Genomic DNA, 25,844 nt, shown 5'->3' with positions numbered 1-25,844 from the left:
TGTTCTTCTTTGGTTAAAACTAAACGTTTTTTGTTGTTAAAAGGTTAAAGTCCTATTTTCTGATAGTAATCATTGCTATTTGGAGTTTGTTCAGAAGTCTACCCGTCTCTCCAGCTCTTTAATAAACAGAAAATACATTTCAGGTGGGTGGCCAAATTTCTGCCAATCAGAAGAGCGTACATTATCAGCTTCAATTGTATAGTGTTCCAATTTTCTGTTTACTAAAGAGCGGGAGAGACATGGAGACTCCTGTTACTGAACAGACACTTATAGCAATGATTACTATCAGAATATAGAGCTATTTAACCCATTAAGACCGGGAACGCATCTGTGTCATTTTAAGATTTCTTTGGCTATTCAAAAATAGCAGATCTACAAGCTCATAGCGGCACTGAGTGCCGCGCTATGAGCTCGTAGATCTGCTATTTTTGAAAAATCGCAAACCTTTTTGCAAATCTTTGAATATATATATTTTTTAAAGCAAACATGTTTAACTCAAATCTTTGCTTCTGGGGATTCTACAAATGCCTTCTAAATCTTAACAGTTTTTTGAAAAAAAAAATGTTTTTATTAAATTATTCTCAAACTTTTTCATGTCAAGGACCCCCAAAATGATATGTATTTGGCCGCGGGCCCCCATCTCAAAATATGTGCTCCCCCCCCCACCCCCACTTACCCTACCTTTAAACCTTACTGTACCGGGGTCACATAAAGATGTCACCAGACATATCAGTAGGCCGTGGTTATCAACTCCATTCACACATCCACATGTACTCCAATCTGGGAACCCATTGCCAAAAAAAAAAAGGAAAAACAGCGCCCTCTGCTGTTTTTTACTATTTCACTTAGCTCTGGGGGGAGCAAAATGGAGCACGAGTGCGCAAAGAAACCGGGGTTTTGGTCTGCCTTCAGCGCATCACTTCCGGTGGTGCGACTATGTTTTCATTCCCGCTAACAATATTTCTACACGGAACACTAACACCACTTCTCCCAGAGAACATGGATCGTTCTGGTTATAAGCCCACTTGTTTCTATGATGAAAGAGCAAGTTAAAATGTGAATATCTTTCCGTGATTTTGTCTGCTCCGAGGACGCTATTGTTAAATGAGTTTCGGTTTGTTTCGAGTGGGGAAGGAATCGGTACACACGTAAATCCCGCCCACTACATTTGATGGAAGTGCGGCCTGCTTCCTGATCTGAAGGCACGCCCACTTGTAGGCCAGTGCGTACGCGATATGACGAACCCCCCCCGACAGATTCAAGCGGAGAGCAGAATCTGTTCTTGAGAGATTACATGTACTCTAGCTCTGATGAAGCTTCCGTCATAGCCTTCTCTTTAGTGTGATGTCTCGCTTGTTGGGAAAAGGCTAAAGACTAATATAGGCTACAAAGTAGCTTGTAGATCTGATATTTTGGGGAAAAATATACAATAGTACATTTTTTTTTAATTTAAAATTATGTTATTTGTTTATGTTTTAAAAAAAATGAGAATAATGACATGCATACATTTTTAATTGAAACAAAAGTACAGTATATATTTAGTATGATTTTTTTTTTATTGTTTTTATCCAATTGGTCCCCCTGGCGCCCCCTGGCGGTGTCCCTAGGTCTGTGGCCCCCCTTAGAGAAACCAGTGAGTTAGGCTAAACCAGGGTCTATAATTAGGGGTTAATATGCTACTGACCCGGATCTGTCTAATCATGACACCTGATCAGAACCAAACACCACATGCTCACAGCGTGGGTGAAGGTAAACGACACGCCCTCCAAAGCCACCATGATGACTCATTCAGAGCTGTTTTGATTTCCTTTTTTAAACCTTTTAAGACCTGGAACGCATCTGTGTCATTTTTAAGATTTGAGCTATAAAGCCATATTTTACACTTTTGGGCTATTCAAAAATAGCAGATCTACAAGCTTGTAGATCTGCTATTTTTGAAAAATCGTGAAAATGTGTGCAAATCTTTGAATATATACATTTTTAAAGCGAACATGTTTAACTCAAATCTTTGCTTCTGGGGGGTCCCTGGAACAAAATATTTTGAGATGGGGGTCCGTGGCCAAATACATATCATTTTTGGGGGTCGATGACATGAAAAAGATTGAGCACCACTGATATAGAACACATACGTTTTTTAGAATACTGTTGGGATTCAGGAGACATGTAGAATTGGCTTCAGGGATAATGTTAATAAATAAGACAACTGGGTGCGATCGCAAAGACATTTATATTGTTAACAGAACCAGAGTGATAAAAAAAAAAAAACACTATGACAAAGCATTACCTAAACCCATGAAAGATTAAAGGCAAATCAATAGCTTGAGTCTGATTTAAAAAAGAAAAAGAAAAAAGGAAATACAAGATTACCTACATCAAGATGAGGGGTGTTTTCTAAAAACAACCACTGATATTTCATCATTCCAGAGGCATTGCATTCTCCCTGTATAGTTGACCGATATGATCCCACCCGTCTGTCTGTCTGTCTGTCTGTCTGTCTGTCTGTCTGTCTGTCTGTCTGTCTGTCTGTCTGCCTGCCTGCCTGCCTGCCTGCCTGCTTGCTACAGGGGTCCATATCAAAACATAAGGCGCGCCTGTTTGTGGTTATTATGAAATGAATATGAGATCGTGATCATAATGTTTTTTTTGTGCAAAAAGATTGGGGTGGGGGGACGAGGGGACGAAGGGACGGGGGACGGGGGGCGGGGGGACGAGGGGACGAGGGGACGGGGACGGGCTGGGAAATGGGAACGGGTGGGGCGGGGCGGGGGGTGGCGATGATGAATCAACAAAAACATAAACGAGATGGATTCATCCCACTATAGGGGAGGGGTTGGGGGGTGCCTCTCCTCCTCTCCGGCTTGAGATATTTACGGGGCCAGGCTTCCAGCATGGACCCGTATTGTTATTCGCATTATTCCATTTCTTCTTCTTCTTCTGCCGTTTTTGCCAGTTCTGGCTGAACCGTGCATACGCTTTTTATGAAACGCGGCCATATGATAGATGGTCATGAAAAACGATCAAAAAATAAATCTCACAATCTTTCGTCAAAAGGTGGCGCTATAGCACTCAGTTGAAAATGCCAACTTTGAACAGGTACAACTCATGCCCTGTTTTACCTACAGCCATAAAACTTCAATACACACATGCGTCTCCTCATGATGAACAACTTTCACACTCTGACTTTTGACCTCTGACCCTTAGATCTCCCACCATTTCGAATTATATGAAAAACAGTTAAAACCTATCTCCTCCTGGGATTTTTGAGTAATCTGCACGAAACTTTTTACACATGAACTTTGGACCTATACCAAAAAACGTTTGCAAAATATCTTCCATAAGTGAAAAAATGAAGCTTTAATGAGCCAATGAATATTGCAGTTTTATGACAATTATTCATCTGCCCCTAACACATACATGCAGACTTACCATTCTTTGAAACTTTGCAGAAATGTAAAGGGCCATTCCAAATATCACTGAAACCAATCTTACTCCAATTGGTCAAACGGGGGCGCTATAGCAATTTTTTGAAAATTGAAACTTTAAACAGGCAAAAGTCATGCCTCGTTTGGCCGACAGCCATTAGACCTGCTTACACATGTGCCTTGACTAATGAGGAACACATCTATCACGTTGACCAGTAAGCACCGCCCTTAGATTGTCCGCAATCTTGAGCAGTTTGAAAAACACTTAAACCCAGGATTTTTCGGCTATTTGCGTGAAACTGTATCATCTGTGTGATCTCCTTTCACAGGCTCTTGTCTGTTGGTGGCTTCTCGCTTAAATGTGTGCCCCACAACCTGAAGGTCACCAGTTCAAGCCTCACTTGGTGCAGACTTCATCTAAGTTGCATTTCACACAACATGACTATCAATGAATACATCTGCAATTGTTAAAGATAACATGAAATACTTCATTGAGTGTTTTTTACATACAGCTGATCTACAATCTCACAACTTTTCAGATAGTAATGAGAGTATGTTTTTTCAATGTATAACATACTTCATTGTGAAAATAGCCGATGTACAATCTGACAACTTTTAATGGTTTGTGAGCTTGTAGATCGGCTACTTTCACTAGTTTTGCTTCTGAGGAGATGTACAATTTCTTCATTGGTAAATGGTTTGTGAACGAGTGATCTTAGTGTTAGTGAAACAGGGGCTTGGGTCATGACAGAAGGCAAGCGTTTGTCATCCTCAACAGACAACATCAGCCTGGACAAAGCTATAGCACTATAGGTAGTGTTGCAGCTGCTTAAGAGTGCCTCACGACCGCAAGGTTGCTGGTTCAAGCCTCACTTGATGCACACTCATTTAAGTTGAATTGCAAAAAACATGACTCAATCTATTCCGTTTCCATGGCTCTCTCTCTCTCTCTCTTCAATCTATTCCGTTTCCATGTCTTTCTCTTCAATCTATTCCGTTTCCATAGCTGAGTGGTTAGTGAGCCCGCCTAGGGAGCCAGAGGCTCTGGTTGCCCCAGGTATGATTCCAGGCCAGGTCAGCAAATGTGTTGATGAAATTTGTCATCGACACAAGCAAGACTCTTAACCCCTAATTGCTCACAGGCCCTCATTGGAAACAAGACCACAAGGACTTTCATGAACTGACCTGTTAAAGGAATTATCATTTCTCTTTCTCTCTCCTGGCCCCGTATTATCGCTGCTTGCAGCTATATTTTTTTTATTATTTTTCCCACATGCACACACAGTAAAATCCTCAGTCCTCATTGTACACTGTTGGAGTTACGGGTTTTACAGTGCAAGGCAGCCTTTTTCCCCCCAGTGTATTTTTTTTTTTTTAGCGTGCAGCTTTTTTTTTTTTTTTGTATAGTTTTTTTTTGGTTAGTTTTTACTATGCAGCTTTTTCTTTTTTTTTTCTCACTTTTTTTTTTTTACAGTGTTTGTATTTTCCCTTTTTTTCTTTTACTGTGCAGCTTATTATTATTTTTTTTAACAGTGTACGTATTTATGTTTTTTATTTATTTTACTGTGCTGCTTTTCATTTATTTTTTAATTTTTAACAGTGTATGTATTATTATTTTTTTCACTGTGCTCCTTTTTTTTTATTCTTAACAGTGTATGTATTTTATTTTATTTTTACTGTGCAGCTTTTTTTCGTTTATTTTTTTTTACAGTGTATGTATTTTTTTAATTGTTTTTTTACTAAGCAGCTTTTTTTAAAAAAGAAAGAAATTACATCGCAAAAATGTGTTCTTATCCCCACCAACATCCACGCCCACAGCACAGCCGCTAATTGTATTCCAGCCTACCTCCTGTGAGCCGGTGTCTGTGTCGGTGCCGGTGGCTTTAATCCTGGTGTTGAGCACGGTGGCGTCATGGGTGACCTGCTCCCTGTGCTCGCTCCTGCTGAACAGCAGGCGGAGCGGCACCGTGCTGTCCTCCTTCTTCACGCCCAGGTACCTGCTGCTCCACAAGGCGTCTCCTCCTCCTAGAAGGAGGTATATAGGAGGTCGTGTATAAAATATGTTTTCAAAGATTTGAAAAAAATAAAAAATAAATAGCAGATCTACAGGCTCATATCGCGGCACGCGCTATGAGCTTGTAGATCTGCTATTTATGAATAGCCACAGTATAGAATATGGATAAAGGGGTTAGAATTTCCTAGAAGGAGGAGAGAGGAGAGACATTGGTGGAAAAAAAAGTACTCACTTTTTTTTTACTTGAGTTAAAGTATCAATACTGCCAGCTTAGAAATACTCTGTTAGAAGTAAAAGTCCAGAATTCAAAATTGACTCGAGTAAAAAGTACAAAAGTATTGCTATCAATAAAGTACCAAAAGTAGAAAGTAGCCTATATAGGCTATACTCATTATGCAGAATGTCCTCTTTCAAGTTTTCAAATACATAAGATGTATACAAACCTTTTGAAAATAGCAGATCTACAAGCTGATGCAATGCATTGTAAGGCTTGTGGATCGGCTATTGTCAAATGGCCGCAATGTATATGGGGCTGAAGTGGTTAATGTATGTTTTGTGATCATAATCTGCAAAGTAGGCCTAACTATAACTAAAGCTGTCAAATAATTGAAGTGGAGTAAAAAATAAGTAGCCTACAATATTTGCCTCCGAGATGTAATAGTAGAGTACGATGGAGTAGAAGTAAATGGAGTAGAAGTAAAAGCACTGAGAACTGGAAATACTCCAGTATTAGTCAAAAAAAAAGAAAAGAAAAAAAAAAGCACTCAAAATTGTACTTAAGTATGGTACTTGAGTAAATGTACTTAGTTACTTTACTGGGGAGAGACAACACAGAGAGAGAGAGACAGAGAGGCGGCCGGTCTTTATTATGAGGCTCATGATAATAAAAGCCTCTCCCATCAATGCTGTAACCCTAAACACACTAGCCTATACAATACACCAGATTTGTTTTGACCCATACCTTAACCATGCAAACATGCAATAAAAATAATAATGCATTTCATAATAATATAATCAATAGCCTATTTTTTTTCGTTCGTTTTTTTTTTTTTACCCATAGTACCATGTAAATAACATGCAATAATATTCATATAATGTAATCATATGGCTGTGATCGGCCTGAGCCGACCGTCGCTATTAAACGCCCGATCACCATATCACACTGATTGCTGGTTTAATCGCATCACTATTATATATGTAAATATATATATATGTTTTTTTTTTCTCTTTACCTTTCCGTAGGTCGGGATGATCGGTCGGGTGGCCGACTCGCATCAATCCATAGATGGACAGAAGGTACATCCACCCTCTCATCATAAGCACCATTACTGTTATTATTATTATTAGGATAGGATTCCCGTTATGTCCTGATGCGTTGATGCCGAGGAGGAGCAGATAGCAAAAACAATGCGGTATTCCAATGGCCTTAACGGCGGGGGGTCCTTCTCTCTCCTCCCTCTCTCTCTCTCCTCTCCTCCGCTCTCTCTTTCTGATTCTATCTCTCTCTCTCTCCCTCTCTCTTTCTTTCTCTCGGTGTTGCCAGGTTTTGTGACAGAAGTAAGCAACCAGGTCTAGGAAAGGGGAGGGGTTTGGTCAGTGTATATGCATGATACAGAGATTCACTTTTTAAGTAGGCATTTTTGGTGGTTAAGTAAGTACTTACGGTGTGTGTGTGTGTGTGTGTGTGTGTGTGTGTGTGTGTGTGTGTGTGTGTGTGTGTGTGTGTGTGTGTGTGTGTGTGTGTGTGTGTACAATATACAGGTATATGTGTATGTAGGATTATGTATATTCATATTTCTGTTTCTTATGGATATTTTGACATTTATATATATGTTATTGTTATTATTATTACTATTATTATTATTGTTGTTATAGATATATATTATATCTATATATTCTAAGCTTTAAAGATAGCTTTTAGGAAGGCCACTGGACAAGCCCATCTGTTTTTCTTAGATTTGTATTTTTTTCCCCTTTCCATAAATATATATAGTATATATATAGTATATTTTTTTCCATTTTTAGTAGGGTTGTCCGATATTGGCTTTTTTACCGATAACCGATATACCGATATTGTCCAACTCTTAATTACCGATATCAACCGATACCGATATATTCTCAAAAACCGATACCGATATTTTCCCGATATCAATTTTTATGCTAATATCGGCCGATAATATCGGGAGGCCGATAATATCGGACATCCCTAATTTTTAGTTTTTATCATGTCATTTTTTTTTAAACTAAACTAAACTAAACTAAACTAAGTAATGAGGTGAGGCTACAGTTCATTGACTATCAAATGATGGTAATATTGTACCTTAGAGAAACTCTAGCGGTTTTGAACTTTTTTAAATATTATCTTCTAAAAACACATTTAGAGCGTTGGACTGTGCAAAAGGTTGACTAATTACTTGACTAATTACACCAACCCCCCCCCCCCCCCCCCACAAAAAAAAATCTCCTGGATTCATGACAGTCCAATGTTGGCAGCCCAGAGCCCTGTATAGGCCACATGAGTACTTTAAACCTATACATCGTTGAAAATAGCAGATCTACAAGCTCACAACGCCTCGCGATGCGAGTCGTTGTGAGCTTGTAGATCTGCTATTTTCAAATAAAATTGTGAAAAAGTGACACAAACAACACAAATCTGGTATGGGGTTTTTTTTCAGATGGGGGTCCGTGGAAAATGCATATTAATTTGGGGGTCCTTGACATGATTTCTTCCTTTTGTTTGAGAACCACTAGTTTAAACAACTTTAGCAAACAAGCCCAAATAAGCAACCACACTTCAGAAACAAGCAAACGCAACCACCAATATTTTCAAGGAACTTTACATAAAAACAAGCCCAAAGTCGCTTATCAATTCAATTCAATTCAATTCAAAGGGCTTTATTGGCATGAGAAAACATACGTTTACATTGCCAAAGCAAAAAGCACAATAGCCTACAACACGAAATTGAATTGAATTGAAGTCGCTTATAATGAGCAGACATGGCAACACTCTCCCTCCCTCTCTCTTCCTTTCTCTCTGTCTGTTATGGAGCAGGGATTGGAGGATGACGCGGAGACTGGAGCTGCTGCTCCTACGTTCTTAGCGCAGTCTGTCTGTCTGTCTGTCTGTCTGTCTGTCTGTCTGTCAGTTTCTCTCACACCGCCGGGAGAGGAGAGGAGAGGAGAGGAAGAGAGAAGAGGAGAGGAGAGAGAAGAGGGGAAGAGGAGATGAGACGAAGAGGGGAAGAGGAGAGGAGAGGAGAGGAGAGGAGAGGAGAGGAGGAAGAGAGGAGAGGAGAGGAGACGATATCATGTTGTGTACTGTCTCAGACAGTACAGCGCAGATTACCTGAAAACTGGGTCCTGGGTTGATGTGAATTATAAGTGGCATCATGATATTTCTGGAGCAAGCGTCAAGAATCAATGTCACACCACTGTCTAGTTTTCTCTGGATGCTGTGCTGTGTGTTGTGCCTTGTGATAAATAATACAAATGAAACTAATTCTCTTGTTGCAGTCGCACACACAAGTCAAGTCACTCGTTTGATATATTTCTACATAACATGCTGCCGCACAACTGCTGGCATGATGCTGCGTTGAAAATGATCACCGCCAAAAATGGAATAATAATAATAATGCATTAATAATGCAGTTTCTTAAAGGCATGCAGCAGAAACATGTAGTTGTGCTGATTTGATTTCTTTCTTTAAAAGTTGCCATATCTTCTCTAGGGGTTCTACGGTTAAATGGTTACACCTACAGTATCAGTGCAAGGTAAACTGCCACCGCAATTGAGTGACTTCGCTTGCTTTAAGGAACCTTTTCAAGTCAAACATGGAGGAAACTGCGCCGTCAAATGGCTCTTTTCAGCTACTGAGGGTGAACCCACAACCTTGCATTACCTGAAACTCTCCAGAAACCTGTGAAGTTCTGTGATGGTTCGTTTCTATGCACAGCAGCCATATTGGAAAGAAATTGGGCCTCTAACTTACTTCTTTCACAGGTGTTACAAATTAAAAGAATTAAGGCTCTGTTCCATTTAGTTCCATAGTGGCTCTCAAATGGTTGCATTTTTCCAGCGAGCCAACATGCACAATATAGCACACTGACTCTGTTTGACCAGAATGAAACAGAGCCTTCATTATCCTGAAGGTAGTAAGGAAGAGGCCCAATTTCTTTCATGGCTGCTGTGCATATTATAGGTTCTTGAGAACCCTTGTGTGAAACCGAGCCGTTGGCGTATGGAAACAAACCCAGCACCTGTGAAATATGTTACACAGCAAGACACGGTTTGTTTAGTTGTAGTCCAAAAAAAGACAAAACACGGTTGCCGCAGATCAGACGCGTCGCTAGGTCTCTACTAGGTCGGGGGCTTAGCCCCGCAGGCAACGGGCACATGCACGCGCGCGCAGCGCGCGTGCATGTGCCCCTCCTCCCGCGCGCGCGCGAAGCGCGCGCGCGTTTTTTTTCGCGGATTTCGCGGATTAGGGTGCTTTTTCCCCCGTTTTTTGCTACTTTATTTCGGTTTTAGGGTTAGGGGTAGGGTTAGGTTAGGGTGATAGATATATAATTCAAAAAAAAAAAAAAAACTTTTAATTTTTTAATTTTTAATTTTTTTTTATTGGTGGCTTTGGACAAAACATTGGTGGCTATAGCCACCGAAGCCCACCCCTAACGACGCCACTGCCGCAGATGTCTTGGTTGGTCTGATGTAACCTATACGGCTGCAAAGGAACCAAAACACAGAGGCCCCATTTCCACCCGGGGCTTGAAACGGTTCCGTTCTTTATTCCCGCCTAATTCTGAACCAGTTCAGAGTGTCTCCACTGAAAATGATGAATTGGTTCCGAAACCTAAAAGTTGGTTCGGAACTGGAACCAAAACAAATACTGTTTTGTTTTTTCTTGCCCTGAATTGGGAACCAAAGGAAAAATCATCCGAAAAAAATCTAGTAATTAGTTTGATAGTTACATGTAAAGCTGTGTTTTTGCTTTGTGTTGGAAAACAGTGACCTTCAACGATTCACTAAATGGTTATGAGGCCGGCTGTGTTTTCAGACAACTCCTCCTAATTTACAGTTCTTCGCACAACGTATCACTGTTTATCGCTTGAAAATCTGATCTTCACGGCAAGCAACACCACCGTGTAATGAAATATGAATTAGGCTTGAGGGGATACGGGTATAACCTGACTCCGTCAAATGGAAGAAGCTTGCGACACACATTTTGTTTCACAGCCTACAGTACTTCCATCTGAGACTCCGGTAGCAGAATCGATGACAAACAGCGGTTCATTTTTTCAAGATACTTGGCAGGTGATTGGATGATCCCACCCCTAGCAGCCGCTGATTGGTTCGTAAACGCAGTGACCGGGCAGCTCCAGTGCCATCTATTAGAGAGTTACGCCAACTCCCTTCACTTCTTCGGGCCAGGTCTTCTACATACACATACATTGGCGAATAGTGACAAATCCCTAAACCGGAAGTTCATGGAATGCATTGAAGTCGACGGCTCCTTGTCACTATTTCCAGCTACATGAACCACGTGACCGACGCTGTTTCTGACCCCTCATTGGCGCAACTCTCTAATAGAAGGCTCTGGGCAGCTCTACTCCCTGTGCAATCCCAGACTCCTTCCTGAAATCAAATGCAAATGAGATTTCCGGAGGGAGGGGGGTTTACCAGGCTAGTACGGGTATGCAATGAAGAAATGATCGCACGGCATTCATCGATTCAACCTCGGGCAATGATGAATGACTAAGTCAGCAATTCCCTAACTATGGGCCCCCAAATCTTTGTGAAAACACTAAGATTTTAATGATAACAATAACATCACTAATATATAAAAGTAATATTAAAAAAAGAGGTCAAGGTGTTTTTTCTTTAACACTGAATTTACCTGGTTGGATCAACAACGGTCTACATATCTCTTACTGAACATTTTTTATCACTGTGATACTGATAAATAGGAACTTAACCACTTGAACCCCAGGCCCCAGCATCCATATGCGGGTGGGAACAGTAGCCAAAAATAACAGATCTAACAGGCTCGCAACATGCTGCAACGTGACACGTTGTGAGCTTGTAGATCGGCAGTTTTTGGCGAAAATGAAAAAAAAAACTGTCCAAGTAGGCTTCAAAGCCAACTCAGGACAGGTCCAGTTTCCAAGTCTGGAGCAGTGGTTCTCAAACTTAAAAATGTCGAGGTCTCCCCTTAACTCTGACAGTATACAAATCGAACGGGTCCATTTGGTTTCATTTGTGTACTGTTAGAGTTACAGACTTAAGGGTCAATTTAGAACCCCCTAAAGGAACCCAGAGAGTCCCTGGACCACACTTTGAGGACCACTGGTCTTAGAGGGTAAAATTGCTCAAGTATACTAGTGTTTAAAAAAAAATCTGATTCGATTCGATTGATCGTTTCATATAAACATGCTCAGAGAACGCACCGATGGGCTACCACCATGTTAAGTGGTCAGATGGGTGGACCACAGACTCTTTCAAGATTTTCAAGTGGGCTGAGTTAAAGGTTGGGAACCGCTGGTCCACGTGATAACCTCTATGTACTTGAAAAATACTAGAGATTTTCATAAAACGCTACTTCGAGACACACATTTCAGGGGGTCTGCGTTTGTTTCACGTTGAACCGTTCCTGAAGACGGTGCCTGTCGTGTAATTTGTGGCACGCTTAAAAAAAACTGCAGTTCTCTTCTTCAGTCGCCATTAAGCGACTCCCACTTGACCGGCATACTTCTAAAGTACTTCGCCGCGTGCCGGAAAACAGCCGATCTACAAGCTCACAATGCATCGCATCGCGATGCATTGTGAGCTTGTAGATCGGCTGTTTTCCGGCACGCGACGACAAGGTATAAATTAAGCCTTAAGAGCACCGTGATTGAAGGTCAAGGCCGTCGTGCTAATGTTCTCTAAATGCAGGGGAACAAAGAATAGAGGAGCCATCACTAATGTATTCCGCCGTCCGTCCCCCATGCAGAGAGCAATTCTACCCATACTGAATAGGACTGCAAATTCAATTTCATCTTTATGATTATTACAGTTGTGGAGGAGTAGGTCAGCCTCTGTTTCTCTTCTACATGACTTCAATATATATGATGCAGTTAATCAATCAGAATCTAAGCATAACGGATTATTCAAATATAAGCGGCAAGCGCATTTGAATAACAAACTAGCCACACTCAAGAGAAAATGTTTTTTTTTTAACCTTGTTTCAGCATTCACAGCAAATATAGATTTATTTTCTGATCTATGCCATAACGATACTAGGCCTACGGATAACACAGAAGACAAAGTCATGTAAAAAACACATTGTGGGATGCACCGCAAAGTCCTGAGTGTTAAATTTAAGTTGGGTGTTTGATGAATTGTTTTTGTTCAAATAAAAAAAAAAACATAGTTTAAGCTCTATATTCTGATAATATAAGTAATCATTGCTAGTGGGTTTGTTCGGTAACAGGGGTCTCCTCGTCTCTGCAGCTTTTTAGAAAATGCATTTTCAGGTCAGGTTACCAATTTTGTCCAATCAGGAGAGAGAATTCCACAAAAAGAAATCCACTTATTGGCTTCAAATTTATAGTGTTGTAGTTAAAAAAAAAATGTGCTCGTTTTTTCATCACTTCCAATTTCACTGGTTTATCCAGTATCCCGTACGAGTTCTCTCTCTTGGTTTGATCAAATTTGTATCCTGACCTGAAAATGTATTGTTATTTTCTAAAGAGCCGTAGAGAAGGGGAGAACAAACACTCTATAGCAATGATTACCGTCAGAATACAGAGGTATTTAACACTTAGTCTCAGCAAAACAATATCACTTACACCAGTGGGTTTCAACCCTTGTCATATCAAGGTCCATCATTTATTCGGCATTTGAGCCACATTTGAGACACTTAGACTCTCAGACTTTGAATATTTTGTTATCGTTGGATAAGATTTTGTCCACAATTCCATGCTGTATTGATGTTGGTACCATTAGGAGAGATAACAGGCAAACGTTGATCAAAATAACAATTCTTCTACATTCTCTAATTGTGGAGATGTCTTGTAAGTTAAGTCATGCAGATGTTCAGCAATAATTTAACTCTTGAGAGCGTAAAATGAAACCAAATGGACCCGTGAGGGTCCATTTGGTTTCATTTTACGCTCTCAAGAGTTAAAGATCTAATGAGTGTCCATTTGGTTACCAACTCTCCATCATCATTTCGCTGGGGACCACCACCTGGAACCCCCTCAAGGACCGCTGGTGGTCCCCGGACCATTGGTTGAGAACCACTGACTTACACCACCATGTTCAGTGTAACAGCACGAGCTGCGTATACACCCCATCTCCTGGTCAGTGCACATTAAAATACGAAAGCATGTCATCACATCTGCAAAGTGTGGTTTAGTGATTCCCTGGAAGCTGCCATTGTTGTCACGTTCCTAGCCTCGGAAACCCATGGCTTTTTTTTTTGTTTCAAAAGAAAAAAAAGCCTGGGAGAACGGTGCAGGAACGCTGGTCTTAGGACCTTGTTATCTCCTAACCAATCAGAGTGCAGAGGGGCGTCGCTCTAAATTTGGTGATGTCAGCGTGCTCCATGCACAGGCCGGGGGGGGGAGGGGAGGGGAGGCGGGGACATAGATTGGTGAAACAATAGGAAGCGGTGTAGACATCCAGCGCCTGGGTTTGGATCCGCCCTTCAAGACCATAGATTGGGCTCGTTCTTTCAGTCCATCATGTTCCCAGAAACTGTTCCACCTACGATTCAGAGAGTATAAACATCCAGTCTAAAGGTCCGTTCACACTGAGCACTAGCACTATAAAAATATAGTTTTAAAAATCGTTCTAAGTCAAGTGGATGGCGAGTTCAGACCAACTATTAAAACAAAAATTCAGATGGGGGTCCGCGGGCCAAATACATATCAATTTGGGGGTCCTTGACACGAAAAAGTTTGAAAACCACTGCCCTAAAGTTTTTGCATAGGTTCTGGTTCTCTGCTATTTTCTATTTGTATCTCCATATTGTTTCCACACAGTTAGGCCCTACATTGAATTAGAATGAGATGTCAACAGACGCATCTGTAGGCAGAGATATCCTATCCTATGGATGCGTGAGACTTAAACATTGTCCATAAGCATCTCAGAGGAGGGGATCAGACACTGGATGTGTGGAGGGAAGGAGGGTTCATTTACAAGCAGATTGCTGCGTGTAATTGAGCTCGATCACGTTACACTGCAATCATTTAAGGACATACGCTAAGGCCAGGTAGGCCGTTGGGTTCTCAAAGTGGGGTCCGGGGACCCCCAGGGGTCCTCCTTGGGTGGGGGTACCAGGGTGTCCCCAGCTAAATGTGTTAATATCATAATTTATACTTTGGCTATTCAAAATAGCAGATCAACAAGAGATCTATTTTTTGAAGAAGCGTGAAAATATGTGCAAATCTTTGATTAAATATATTTCTTTTTAACGCGAACATTTTTAACTCTGGAGGTCCTTGGCACAAAATATTTTTGAGATGGGGGGGGGGGGGGGGGGTCCGCTGCCAAATACATATCATTTTGGGGGTCATTGACATGAAAAGGTACACGAACCACTGAGGTAGACGTGTGGTCACACTGGGTCACCGCTGGCAACAGGCCTGGATGATAAACGCTTCATTTGAAAGCTTCAGATCATGGCTCACTGCATCAAACCAACCTTTACATTTGAATTGAGTATCTCTATATATTCGTCTAGACAATTTATACTTTTTCAAGATTTTTAATGTCACACTTTAAATATGTCTTTTGGACGTTCTACACACAAAAAACAGGTTTAAAAACTAAGCAAAAAAGAAAAGAAAAAAGTCACAGCATACGCATACAGCTGACGTTCATGTTCAATAAAATGACAATAAACCCACAGAGATCACTGCTGTGGCTAGCGGAAGGTTCAAATCCCTTTACTGTCCACAGGACAAAATCTTCAACAGTTCTGCTAGGATTTTGACATCGACTGAATGGTTTGAAGTGTTTTTCTTAATTCTTACTCTGTCTTACGATGGCGTCACGAGGCCGAAAATAGCAGATCTATACAAGCTCACAGATCGGGCTATTCGGCGCACAACATCGTATTGCCTTCAACGTCATCCCTGGACAACAAGTCAGTGACTTTGACAGCCACCTACCACAGAACCACTGACTCCAGAGTGGGATTCCACCTTGGACCATGTTTGTTTCTCAAATTCATCAATGTCGACAAACTGATCCCTAGTCATCAAAGCCCATGAACTCTGGGTCTGCGTCCTCGCTAGACTGGAAGAGATGCCACAGCGTCAATAGGGACTCGGGAATGTCGAGGCTGCCCTCGGGACTGGTCCTCGTTCTCATGCGCTCGCCGATTGTCCACGGGGACTCCACTTTCCGCCTTTTGCGTTTGTAAGAACGGACTTTCCTCTGTAGCCTCCGGCTCGGCGAGGGACACTCTCCGCCCGCATTGCGCCGTGACACGCCGACCGCGTCGCCCGATAAAACCCGTGTGTCCGCGACGCGCTCCCGCGCGCCGACCGGTGCGTCACATGTGCTCGACGCAAGAATAGGGGAGTTTGAGGGAACCCTGTAAGGTGTGTTGCCTGTGTGATGATCACCACCTGGGGTTGATCCCTTCTCGTCTGTAGACTTAGTCCTGTGACATCGGGAGTCAGACTCGGGGAACCCGGTTGGGACGGCCGAGTCGGCGGTCAAACGTTCGACTCCAGAGAGCGACGTTTCCGCCTGGGGATGCGGCCGGCTCTGCGGCGCGCTGGGAGCGAGGGTGCTCGGGCGGTCGTACCGACGGGGCCTTTTGCGCGGGGCGAGCCTGCGTTTGAGGTGCGATGTGTCGGAGGCGTCGTCAGGGGTCTTGGGGTCATCGCCACTGTCACCGCGGCTGACAGGAACAGAGTTGTGCTTTGCTGTGGAGGGTTCCCCCCCTGTGGGCCGGTGGCTGCTCTGGCCCTCGTTACTGTCTGCTGGGTCGTGTTGGCTCTCGGGTTCAGGAACCAGGAGAACGGCCGGTACGCTGTCCTTTGACCTGACGGGAACGCGACACATGGGAGAGAGAATTTAGGGGGCTTGACCGATGGGATTGATGAACTCTGACTTTCCATGATTTCCACGCCCCAACTATTGCTATTCAATGTATCCGTATTGTCACATTTCAAAAGGTGTACTTTCATGTTTTATATGCATTCATTTTCAGACACCGGTTAAAGAGGCCAATAGAAGATTTTAGTTAATAATTCTTCCTTACACTATTGAAACATACTGAACAACACAAATAGTCAGTGAAAAAAATGTTTTACTTAATTAAAAGTATCAATACTGCCATGTAGAAGTACTCAGTTACAAGTAAAAGTCCAGAATAAAAAAAAACTTGAGTAAAAGTACAAAAGTATTGGTATCAAAATGTACTTAAAGTACCAAAAGTAAAAGTACTAAAATGTTTAAAAATAGCAGATCTACAAGCTCACAACACGTCGCGATGCGACGCGTTGTGAGCTTGTAGATCTGCTATTTTCAAATAGCCTAGGTATAAAATAGGGATACAGTGGTTAATGTATGTTTCATAATGTAATAACTTTATTAGCCGTGTTGACATATTGTACTTTGTAGTTATCTAGAGCCCTGTGTAGAGGCATCGTGTATCCGGTAAGAGACTCAAAGGAGTCTCTTTGTGTCTCCTACCGGAAATACACCTGGTCATCAAATTATTGGCTCAGGAATGCATCAAAAACAAAAAAAAAGTCTCCATGAATTCAAGGCTTCATGGGGTGTGTAATTGATAGAAAATAAGTCATTTTTTGTGTGAACTACTCCTTTAATCCATTAAGACCTGGAAATGTGTCATTTTTTAGATTTGAGCTAAAAATTATTATTTCACACTTTGGGCTATTCAAAAATAGCAGATCTACAAGCTCATAGCGCGGCACCGAGTGCCGCGCTATGAGCTTGTAGATCTGCTATTTTTGAAAAATCGTGAAAATGTGTGCAAATCTTTGAATAATATATTTTTAAAGCGAACATTTTTTACTCAAATCTTTGCTTCTGGGGAGGGGTCCCTGGAACAACATATTTTGATGGGGGTCCGCGGCCAAATACATATAATTGTGGGGGTCCTTGACATGAAAAAGATTGAGCACCACTGATATCCACCCGTTTCCTAGGCTTGTGTTTTCCACTTCCTGTCGGATTTCATTGGATATCATTCATTAGTCATCCGACCGGTTTCATTGGATTTGATTGGATCAAAGGACAGGAAGTGGAACACAGTGAAGAGCCTAGGAAACAGGTGGATAGAAACAAATGTTTTTCAAAAAAATGTTGAGATTCAGGAGACATGTAGAATCGGCCTCAGGTCTCAATGGGTTAACAGTGAGATTTAACTGTGCACTGACTAAAGGAGGGTGTGTGTGGTTACAAAGAAACCACAAAACATGTGCTGCTCCATAGGCATACCTGCGCTCACCACCAACCAACATGTAAACTAGGTTTCTACATAGGTGTACCACAACCCTGATCAGTAAAGAGCTATCTATTCTATTAGCATTCGCGTATAGTTTGGTTCATTATTGGTGGCGTTTCTTTTGAGTGTGGCGTCTTTCACCCGGCTGGTATCTACAGTACTTTTGTCTGTGTGACTGTAATCTGAGTTCCCAGAAGTTTTCGCCGGCTCGGCGAGGAACTTCTGGGCCAGAGCCCTGGGATTTCTGGGCGGGATGTTATTTACGCTCTGAATCTGAGCGGACACGCCTCTTACCGGTCTGAGAGCTGTGCAACTCGTCTAAAAAGTCCGACGAGAGGCAAACAGCAGTACACAACAATGGCGGCCGAAATTTCTCAAGGGGAAATTGCTTCCCGTCGATCCTATTTAGATGCAACACCCACTGCATGTGGATCCCGCCCCCTTTTCTTCATTGGCTGTTGATTTGAATCACAACGCAGTGGCCGCGCCCCCGCCGTCCAAACTCTGAGGCAATGCCTCCCAGACTAGTGTGACTGTAACTTAAAAGGAGATTTTTGCTCAACGTTTTTCTTACCTTTTTTATGATGTTATGATATCCTAGGACGAGTGGTAGAGCAGACGCATTTCATAACTCCATCCGCCACAGTTAAAAACCCCTGCCTATGGTCCTTGCTCTAAATCGCATATTTTAATAGCTTAATAGCTTTTTTTTCGGGTGAGAGCTAATGTTCATAGTGACTGAACACTATGCAACGTGTTTGTCTTGAATGCCCCCCCCCCACCTTAAGTCTCGCTTTTGGGACACTTCCGGTGTCCCACCAGAAGTCACTATATGAACATCAGCTCTCACGCGGGAAAAAAAAGAAGAAAAAAAGGCTATTATGCGATTTAGAGCAAGGACTATAGGCGCAGGTTTTTAACTGCGTAATTGATATGGGATGTTGGGATGAGTTATGAAATGTATCTAATGTACCACTGTCTACCACTGTCCTAGGATATCATATCATAAAAAAAGGTAAGAAAAACATTGGGCGGAATTCTCCTTTAATAGGAGCACTTCACCCATTTTCAACCTATCTTCATATAATTGGTCCTCACTGACGCTCATTACAATATGGCACCATTTTTGTCTATTCATTCTGTGTCTCTGGAGGAGGGCTGTGGACAGTTCAGAGACCTGCCTCCCAGTGACATCATCGGTAGGCAGGTTTGGTCATTTCAAACAAGATTAAAAACAAACAATGTTTTGTTTTTATTAAAAGCGAGAACAATGGTTTCTATATAGCACGCTAACTTTCCAGGACGAGAAAGGCTGCATTCTCTATTAGCTTGGAATCCCCGCTGATGATGTCATTGGTAGGCAGGTGGCAAGAGTGAGTAGACAGAAATGGTGCCATATTAATAATGAGCATTAGTAAGGAATAATTATATGGAGATAAGGTTGAACATGTGTTAAGTGCTCCTTTAAGCTGCTGTGTCGCCTATGGCGACTGAATTTCCCTCGCGGGATCAATAAAAGTCTTATCTTATCGGTCAATGACTCATTATTCCAGATAAAAGCAATAGACAGGTTTCCTGTTAGTAAACATTGAGAGGAATATGACCGCGCAGCTGCGGGGGGAAGCCTATGGGTGCGTTTGGAAATTACGCACCGGAGCACACTCGCCTATTAGTTTGTATTGGCCAGTGCGCTCACTGCCGCTCAGGGCTGTATTTTCGAACGCGCCTTCCACCCCCAGGCATGCGCAGATTGCGCATTCTGCTCTGTGATGACGTCGCTCGGAAACCCGTCTTTAGGTTCTATGCACAGCAGCCATATTGCAAAAGAAATTGGGCCGCTTCTTACTTCCTTCACAGGTGTTACCAATGATACTAATGAAGGCTCTGTTCCATTCTTGGTCAAACAGAGTCAGGGTGCTGCTATTGTGCATGTTGTCTCACTGGAAACACTCTGCTACACCAGTGGGTCTCAAAGTGTGGTCCAGGGACCCTCATGGTTCCTTGAGGGGGTTTCCAAATGGCCCCTTATGGTTGTGTAACTCTGAGAGTGTACTAATGGAACCAACCCGTAAGGGTCCATTTGGTTCCATTAGTACACTCTCAGAGTTATGGGGGTCCTTGAAATTAAAAAGAACCACTGTGCTACATGAAATGGAACAGAGCCGTCATTAGAATCATTGGTAACACCTGGTTTCTCAGAACCTAATTTAGGCCCTGTTCAGGAGGTGGTACTAACTCTGATACGAGTTCTGGGAACACAGAACACACTTATACTTTCAAAATGTTTCTATAATAGCGACAATAGCTGATCTACAAGCTTTTTTTGTTTGTTTTCATGACATACCTCACTCTTCAGAGGTGGTTGTGGTTATATCGGAAACACAAACAGAAAATATATCAAAGAACTTCATGGGTTCTTGAAAGTCTCAGGTTAGGGAAGGTTTCTGGGCTAACCTCTGTCGTGGAAAAGAGCAGTGGTGGGAAAAGTACTCAAATGTTTTACTTAAGTAAAAGTATCAATACTGCAATGTAGAAATATTCTGTTACAAGTAAAAGTCCGGTATTCAGAATTCAGTTGAGTAAAAGTACACAAGTATTGGTATCAAAATGTACTGAAAGTACCAAAAGTAAAAGTAGTCATTATGCCGAATGTCCCATTTCACAAGTTCAAAATGTATACAAATCTTTTGAAAATAGCAGATCTACAAGCTCACAATGCGTCGCCTCGCGGCGCATTGTGAGCTTGTAGATCTGCTATTTTCAAAAGGCCCGAAATGTATATAGGGCTGAAGTGGTTAATGTATGTTTTTTAATAATAAACTAAATCTACAAAGTAACTAAAGCTTCCAAATAATTGTAGTGGAGTAAAAGGACAACATTTGCCTCTTGAGATGTAGTGGAGTAGAAGTAAAAGTATAGACAATCGTAAATACTCCAGTAAAGTAAAAAATACCTCAAAAATTGTACTTAAGTACAGTACTTGAGTTAATGTACCTAGTTACTTTACACCACAGGTGAGGAGTTTACTGTACCTGCTGGTTTTAGTGTGGATGTGAGTTGTGGTTCTTGAGATGAGCTCAGAGTTCTTGGGGTCACTGTGCCTGACAGGGACAGACTTGAGTCCAGCCTGTGCGTCCCGGAGGCTGCGCTGACCGCCCGTACCGTCTGCTGGCTCAGCCTTCACACGCGCTCCAGGAAGCAGGAGAACGGACGATTCACCACCGACCTTTGACCTGACAGGAACAAGACACACAGAGATATATCATTTGGAGTTCCAGTGGTGAAAAAAAAAAAAAAAATAAAAAAAAATGTTTTCAAGATTTTTCAAAAATAGCTGATCTACAAGCTCGTAGCGCGGCACTCGGTGCCGCGCTACGAGCTTGTATATCTGCTATTTTTGAATAGCCTAAAGAAATCTAAAGTGACACAGATGCGTTCCAGGTCCAGGTTAAGTAAAAGTATCAATACTAATTTAGATTCATTGCATCAGTGCCCTTCCTATGTAAATCCATTGCCAACTTCAAACTCCATTTCAACCATGTTAGACTCTTTGAAAACACACTTCCCTGGGTTTATACACCCCTTTAAGTTGACTTATTGTATACGCTCACTTTTTAGTTGTTATCTAGAGCCCTCTAGTGTCAACATGACACCATACTACCAAATATCAAAAGGTGTACACTCAATTAGAGCTCTTCACGGGTCTAAAATTCCGTCCGATTCTGAGCCGGTCCGACTTTTTTTTTTTTTTTTACGGACCCGGACCCTAAATGGACCGGTGACATTTTGTTCCGAAACCCGATTATTTCGGAGATTCCGAGACAGACCTGACCCAGACACGCCTTCAAAAAAGCGCATATGAAACTACATAAATAAATAAACAAACATGCGCAGAGGTATTAATTTAATATGCGTGACAAAAGGTTTTCTTTGTAAATAAATGTGGACTTCATAGCAGACCTATTGACCAATGACCATTTTATGATCAAAGCTTTGCTTTCACCTCGTCAGAGGAATCCATGATTTGCACAGCTGTGTTTTCAAATCAGCCTGGCAGCTGGCTCTATGCACAGCAGCCATATGATCACTTCCTTCACAGGTGTTACCAATGATACTAATGAAGGCTCTGTTCCATTTAGTGTAGCACAGTGGTTTCCACGACCCCCATAACTCTGAGAGTGTACAAATTTGTACACTCTCAGAGTTACACACCCGTAAGGGGCCATTTGGAAGCCCATGAGGGTCCCTGGACCCAAACTTTAGACCCACTGGTGTAACAGAGTGTTTCCAGTGGGCCAACATGCGCACACTATCAGCACCCTGACTCTGTTTGACCATGAATGGAACAGAGCCTTCATTAGTATCATTGGTAACACCTGTGAATGTCTTCATAATATGGCTGCTGTGAATAGAGCCTGTCGGCTTGCCTTGCAGTATGGTGGTGGCGGTGCGCAGCACCAACTTGTTTTTTTTTGGCGCTGCAGTAGGCTAATCTGATCTTAAACCAGCCGAAAACATCACGCAAGATGGTCAGCCATTCATGTCGCTGCTGCACTAACCTGATCCTAGGTCTGTCTAAATGAAACATCACTTCTTGTTGGGTATGGGTATTTTCGGAATCGGGGGCCCGTGAAGAGCTCTATACTCAAGTCATTTCAATAGGATAGTGTAGGTGTAGTTTAGTAATGAAAAAAAGATGTACTCTTCATTTGGGTTCATTTGGTTCCATTTGTACACTCTTGGGAGTTCAATTACTAGTGATTATTTAATATAGATTAAAGGAGGGTATGTGTGGTTAAAAGGGAAACGCAGTTGAACCATATGGAGCCATTTGATTGGTTTTACCTGCTGGTTTTAGTGTGGATGGGAGTTGTAGTTCTGAAGGACTTTACCTGCTGGTTTTAGTGTGGGTCGGAGTTGTAGTTCTGAAGTTGCAGTCGAGAGTGGACACCAGTCTGTTCAAAACCAGGTACTCATCATCACTCATGGAGAAGGCTTTGTGTCGCTCACCCTGCAGATGCTACACACACACACACACACACACACACACACACACACACACACACGCACGCACGCACGCACACGCACACAAGAATGATAACTTGATAAAGACGGACGTGTAAGGGTAAGATTTCCCACTTCCAGAGTTAAGTGAATACTACAGATGTTACACCAGGCCTGTGCAGGGCAACAGGACCACCTTGAAACCATCTCCTCCTTAAACTGGCGAAATGACTTTGATAATCCATTCCCTGTCCTCTCTGGTCGAGGTGTGTCCATGAAAATGAATACTACTGGTTTAGAACAGTGATTCTCAACCATTTCTTCATTTCAAGGACCCCCAGTTTGATATGAATTAGGCCACGCATGCCATTTGATATGATATAAATGAAAATGTTATCTCTGGGACCCCAATATAACCTGTAGAATTTAACTCTGAGAGTGTACAAATGGTCCATTTGGTTTCATTTTGTACACTCTCAGAGTTGCAGAACCACAAGGGTCCATTTTGGTTCCCAACTATCAATCATTTAGCTGGGGACCCCCAGCGGGGACCCCCTCGAAAGCGAAAGTTAGCATTTAATCCTTTAAGACCTGGAACGCATCTGTGTCATTTTAGATTTCTTTGGCTGTTCAGAAATAGCAGATCTAAAAGCTCATAGCGTGGCACAGAGTGCCGCGCTATGAGCTTGTAGATCTGCTATTGTTGAAAAATCTTGAAAAAATGTTTAGATTTTTTTTTCAAAAAACTGTAAGGATTTAGAAATCATTTTTTTAAGAATCGCCTCAGGTCTTAACTCATTCCCTGCCTAGAACGACTAAAACGACTTTTTTTTTTTTTTTTTATATATATTTTTATTTTATTTGACCCAAAGACCAAGGAGATATGATTTTTCTTAGATCTAGACTCCCATCCACTTCCTTGTTAACTTAAAACTTAAAAATGCTGTATCTCGGCTCCTGAGTACTTTTTTTTTCAATGTAATATCTTGGCAGTGGGCAAACGCGGCCAGAAATAATTCTGGCAGTGAATGAGTTAATGGGTTAAGTATCTTGCTCAGGGACACTTCGGCACATAAAGGCCGAAGTGGAGGGCTGGGAGGTAAACCGGCGACCCAGAAATATCTTTACGTAAAACAAGAAACATTTTCCTGTTAATGGCTTTGTTGTCAGATCTCGGCTCGGTTTGTTTACTTTTTAATTTCTAGCATAGTGGTGTGTACGTATAGACACACACACACACATATATATATACACACTGTATATAAAACAGTAAGTACATGAGTGGTAGATCCCTTACGTCTAATATATTGTAGTGCAGTGGTACATATCAACAGTAGCTCTTACCATAGCCAGGTTGTCGTATTTGAGCAGGCAGCATTCACAGTATCCCGCTTTCTTCTTGTCTCTGTTCCTCTTGGCTCTGGCTTGGCCCCTCTCCTCACTGCTCTCCGCCCTGTCACCAAGGCAACCGCGGGTTCGTTAACCAATCATCAGTGGTGGAAAAAGTACTCAAATTCTTTACTTAAGTAAAAGTACCAATACTGCAATATAAAAAGACTCTGTTACAAGTAAAAGTCCAGAATTAAAAATGTACTTGAGTAAAAGTACAAAAGTATTGCCATCAAAATGGGCTTAAAGTACCAAAAGTAAAAGTACCAAATATTTGAAAATAGCCTAGGTTTAAAATAGGTTTAAAGTGGTTAGTGTATGTTTCATTATATCATAATTTATATCTGAAAAGTAACTAGTAACTAAAGTTTTCAAGTAAATGTAGTGGAGTAAAAGTACAATATTTGCCTCTGAGATGTTGTGGAGTAGAAGTAAAAGTATTGGAAATTGGAAATACTCAAGTAAAGTACAAATACCTCAAAATTGTACTTAAATACAGTACTTAAGTAAATGTACTTAGTTACTTTCCACCACTGCCAATCATCACACAAACACGTCACTTCAACCACTTTAACCCTGACGGGGGGGGGGGGGGAGTTCTCAAAAACAGCCTAGTCCTATATGCGTTGTGCATTATTTTAAATGCATTGTATATGCCGGTGTTGTGCCGTACAAAATAGCAGATCTACATCTACATCTACAAGCTCACAATGCTGGCTATAGGCTCTATTCACAGCAGCCATATTGTGAAGACATTCACAGGTGTTACCAATGATACTAATGAAGGCTCTGTTCCATTTAGTGTAGCACAGTGGTTTCTACGACCCCCATAACTCTGAGAGTGTACAAATGGAACCAAATGGACCCGTAAGGGTCCATTTGGTTCCATTTGTACACTCTCAGTTTTGTACACTCAGAGTTACACACCTGTAAGGGGTCATTTGGAAGCCCATGAGGGTCCCTGGACCCCAACTGTAGACTGGTGTAACAGAGTGTTTCCAGTGAGCCAACATGCACAATATGGTAACCGCCTTCCATTCCGACATCTCGCCACTCCGACTAGTGGCTTCCGCGTGCGGTTAAGGTTAGGGTTAGGTATAGGGTTCGTTAACGTCGGAAAGGCGACATGTCGGAAAGGCGCCATGTAACCGCACAATATCAGCACCCTGACTCTGTTTGACCAGAATGGAACAGAGCCTTCATTAGTATCATTGGCAACACCTGTGAAGGAAGTGATAATATGGCTGCTGTGAATAGAGCCTATTTGCTCTTCCTTGTGGACCTGCCTGTGGATTATACCGGTGAAAGTCATCTTTTGTGGACTATGTGGTTGAACCTGACACACACGGCGATACTCTGCACCTTAATCTCATGTACAACATGCTGATATTCTTCTTTCACCGTAACCCATTAAGACCGGGAACGCATCTGTGTCATTTTTAGATTTCTTTGGCTATTCAAAAATATATATACACCGCATATACCCGCTGCAATGCTCATGCACCATAAATAGCAGACATACAAGTAGATCTACTATTTTTTGAAA

The 25,844-nt window shown here is 41.9% G+C and overlaps 2 protein-coding genes across 2 annotated transcripts in view; both read right to left on the bottom strand.

Moving 5' to 3' along the window:
• The window catches only part of adam22 (ADAM metallopeptidase domain 22), a gene marked incomplete at its 5' end in the record, with an annotated part of 156,500 nt that extends 149,738 nt beyond the window's left edge, over nt 1-6,762 (bottom strand). The window contains 2 exons of the mRNA XM_084052404.1: nt 5,269-5,447; nt 6,669-6,762. Coding sequence (XP_083908530.1) covers nt 5,269-5,447; nt 6,669-6,762 — 273 coding nt within the window. The remainder of the gene's footprint in view (nt 1-5,268; nt 5,448-6,668) is intronic.
• An 8,773-nt stretch (nt 6,763-15,535) lies between these two features.
• The window catches only part of dbf4 (DBF4-CDC7 kinase regulatory subunit), a 29,650-nt gene continuing 19,341 nt past the window's right edge, over nt 15,536-25,844 (bottom strand). The window contains exons 11-14 of the mRNA XM_084053182.1: nt 24,254-24,362; nt 22,798-22,925; nt 20,938-21,138; nt 15,536-16,474 (exon numbers count right to left, since the gene is read on the bottom strand). Of these exons, the coding sequence (XP_083909308.1) occupies nt 15,673-16,474; nt 20,938-21,138; nt 22,798-22,925; nt 24,254-24,362 (1,240 nt within the window). The 3' untranslated portion in view covers nt 15,536-15,672. The remainder of the gene's footprint in view (nt 16,475-20,937; nt 21,139-22,797; nt 22,926-24,253; nt 24,363-25,844) is intronic.

Source organism: Gymnoscopelus microlampas (assembly GCF_963454915.1).
Source record: "Gymnoscopelus microlampas genome assembly, chromosome: 3".
NCBI lineage: Eukaryota > Metazoa > Chordata > Actinopteri > Myctophiformes > Myctophidae > Gymnoscopelus > Gymnoscopelus microlampas.
This window is presented reverse-complemented; position numbering and strand designations above follow the sequence as displayed.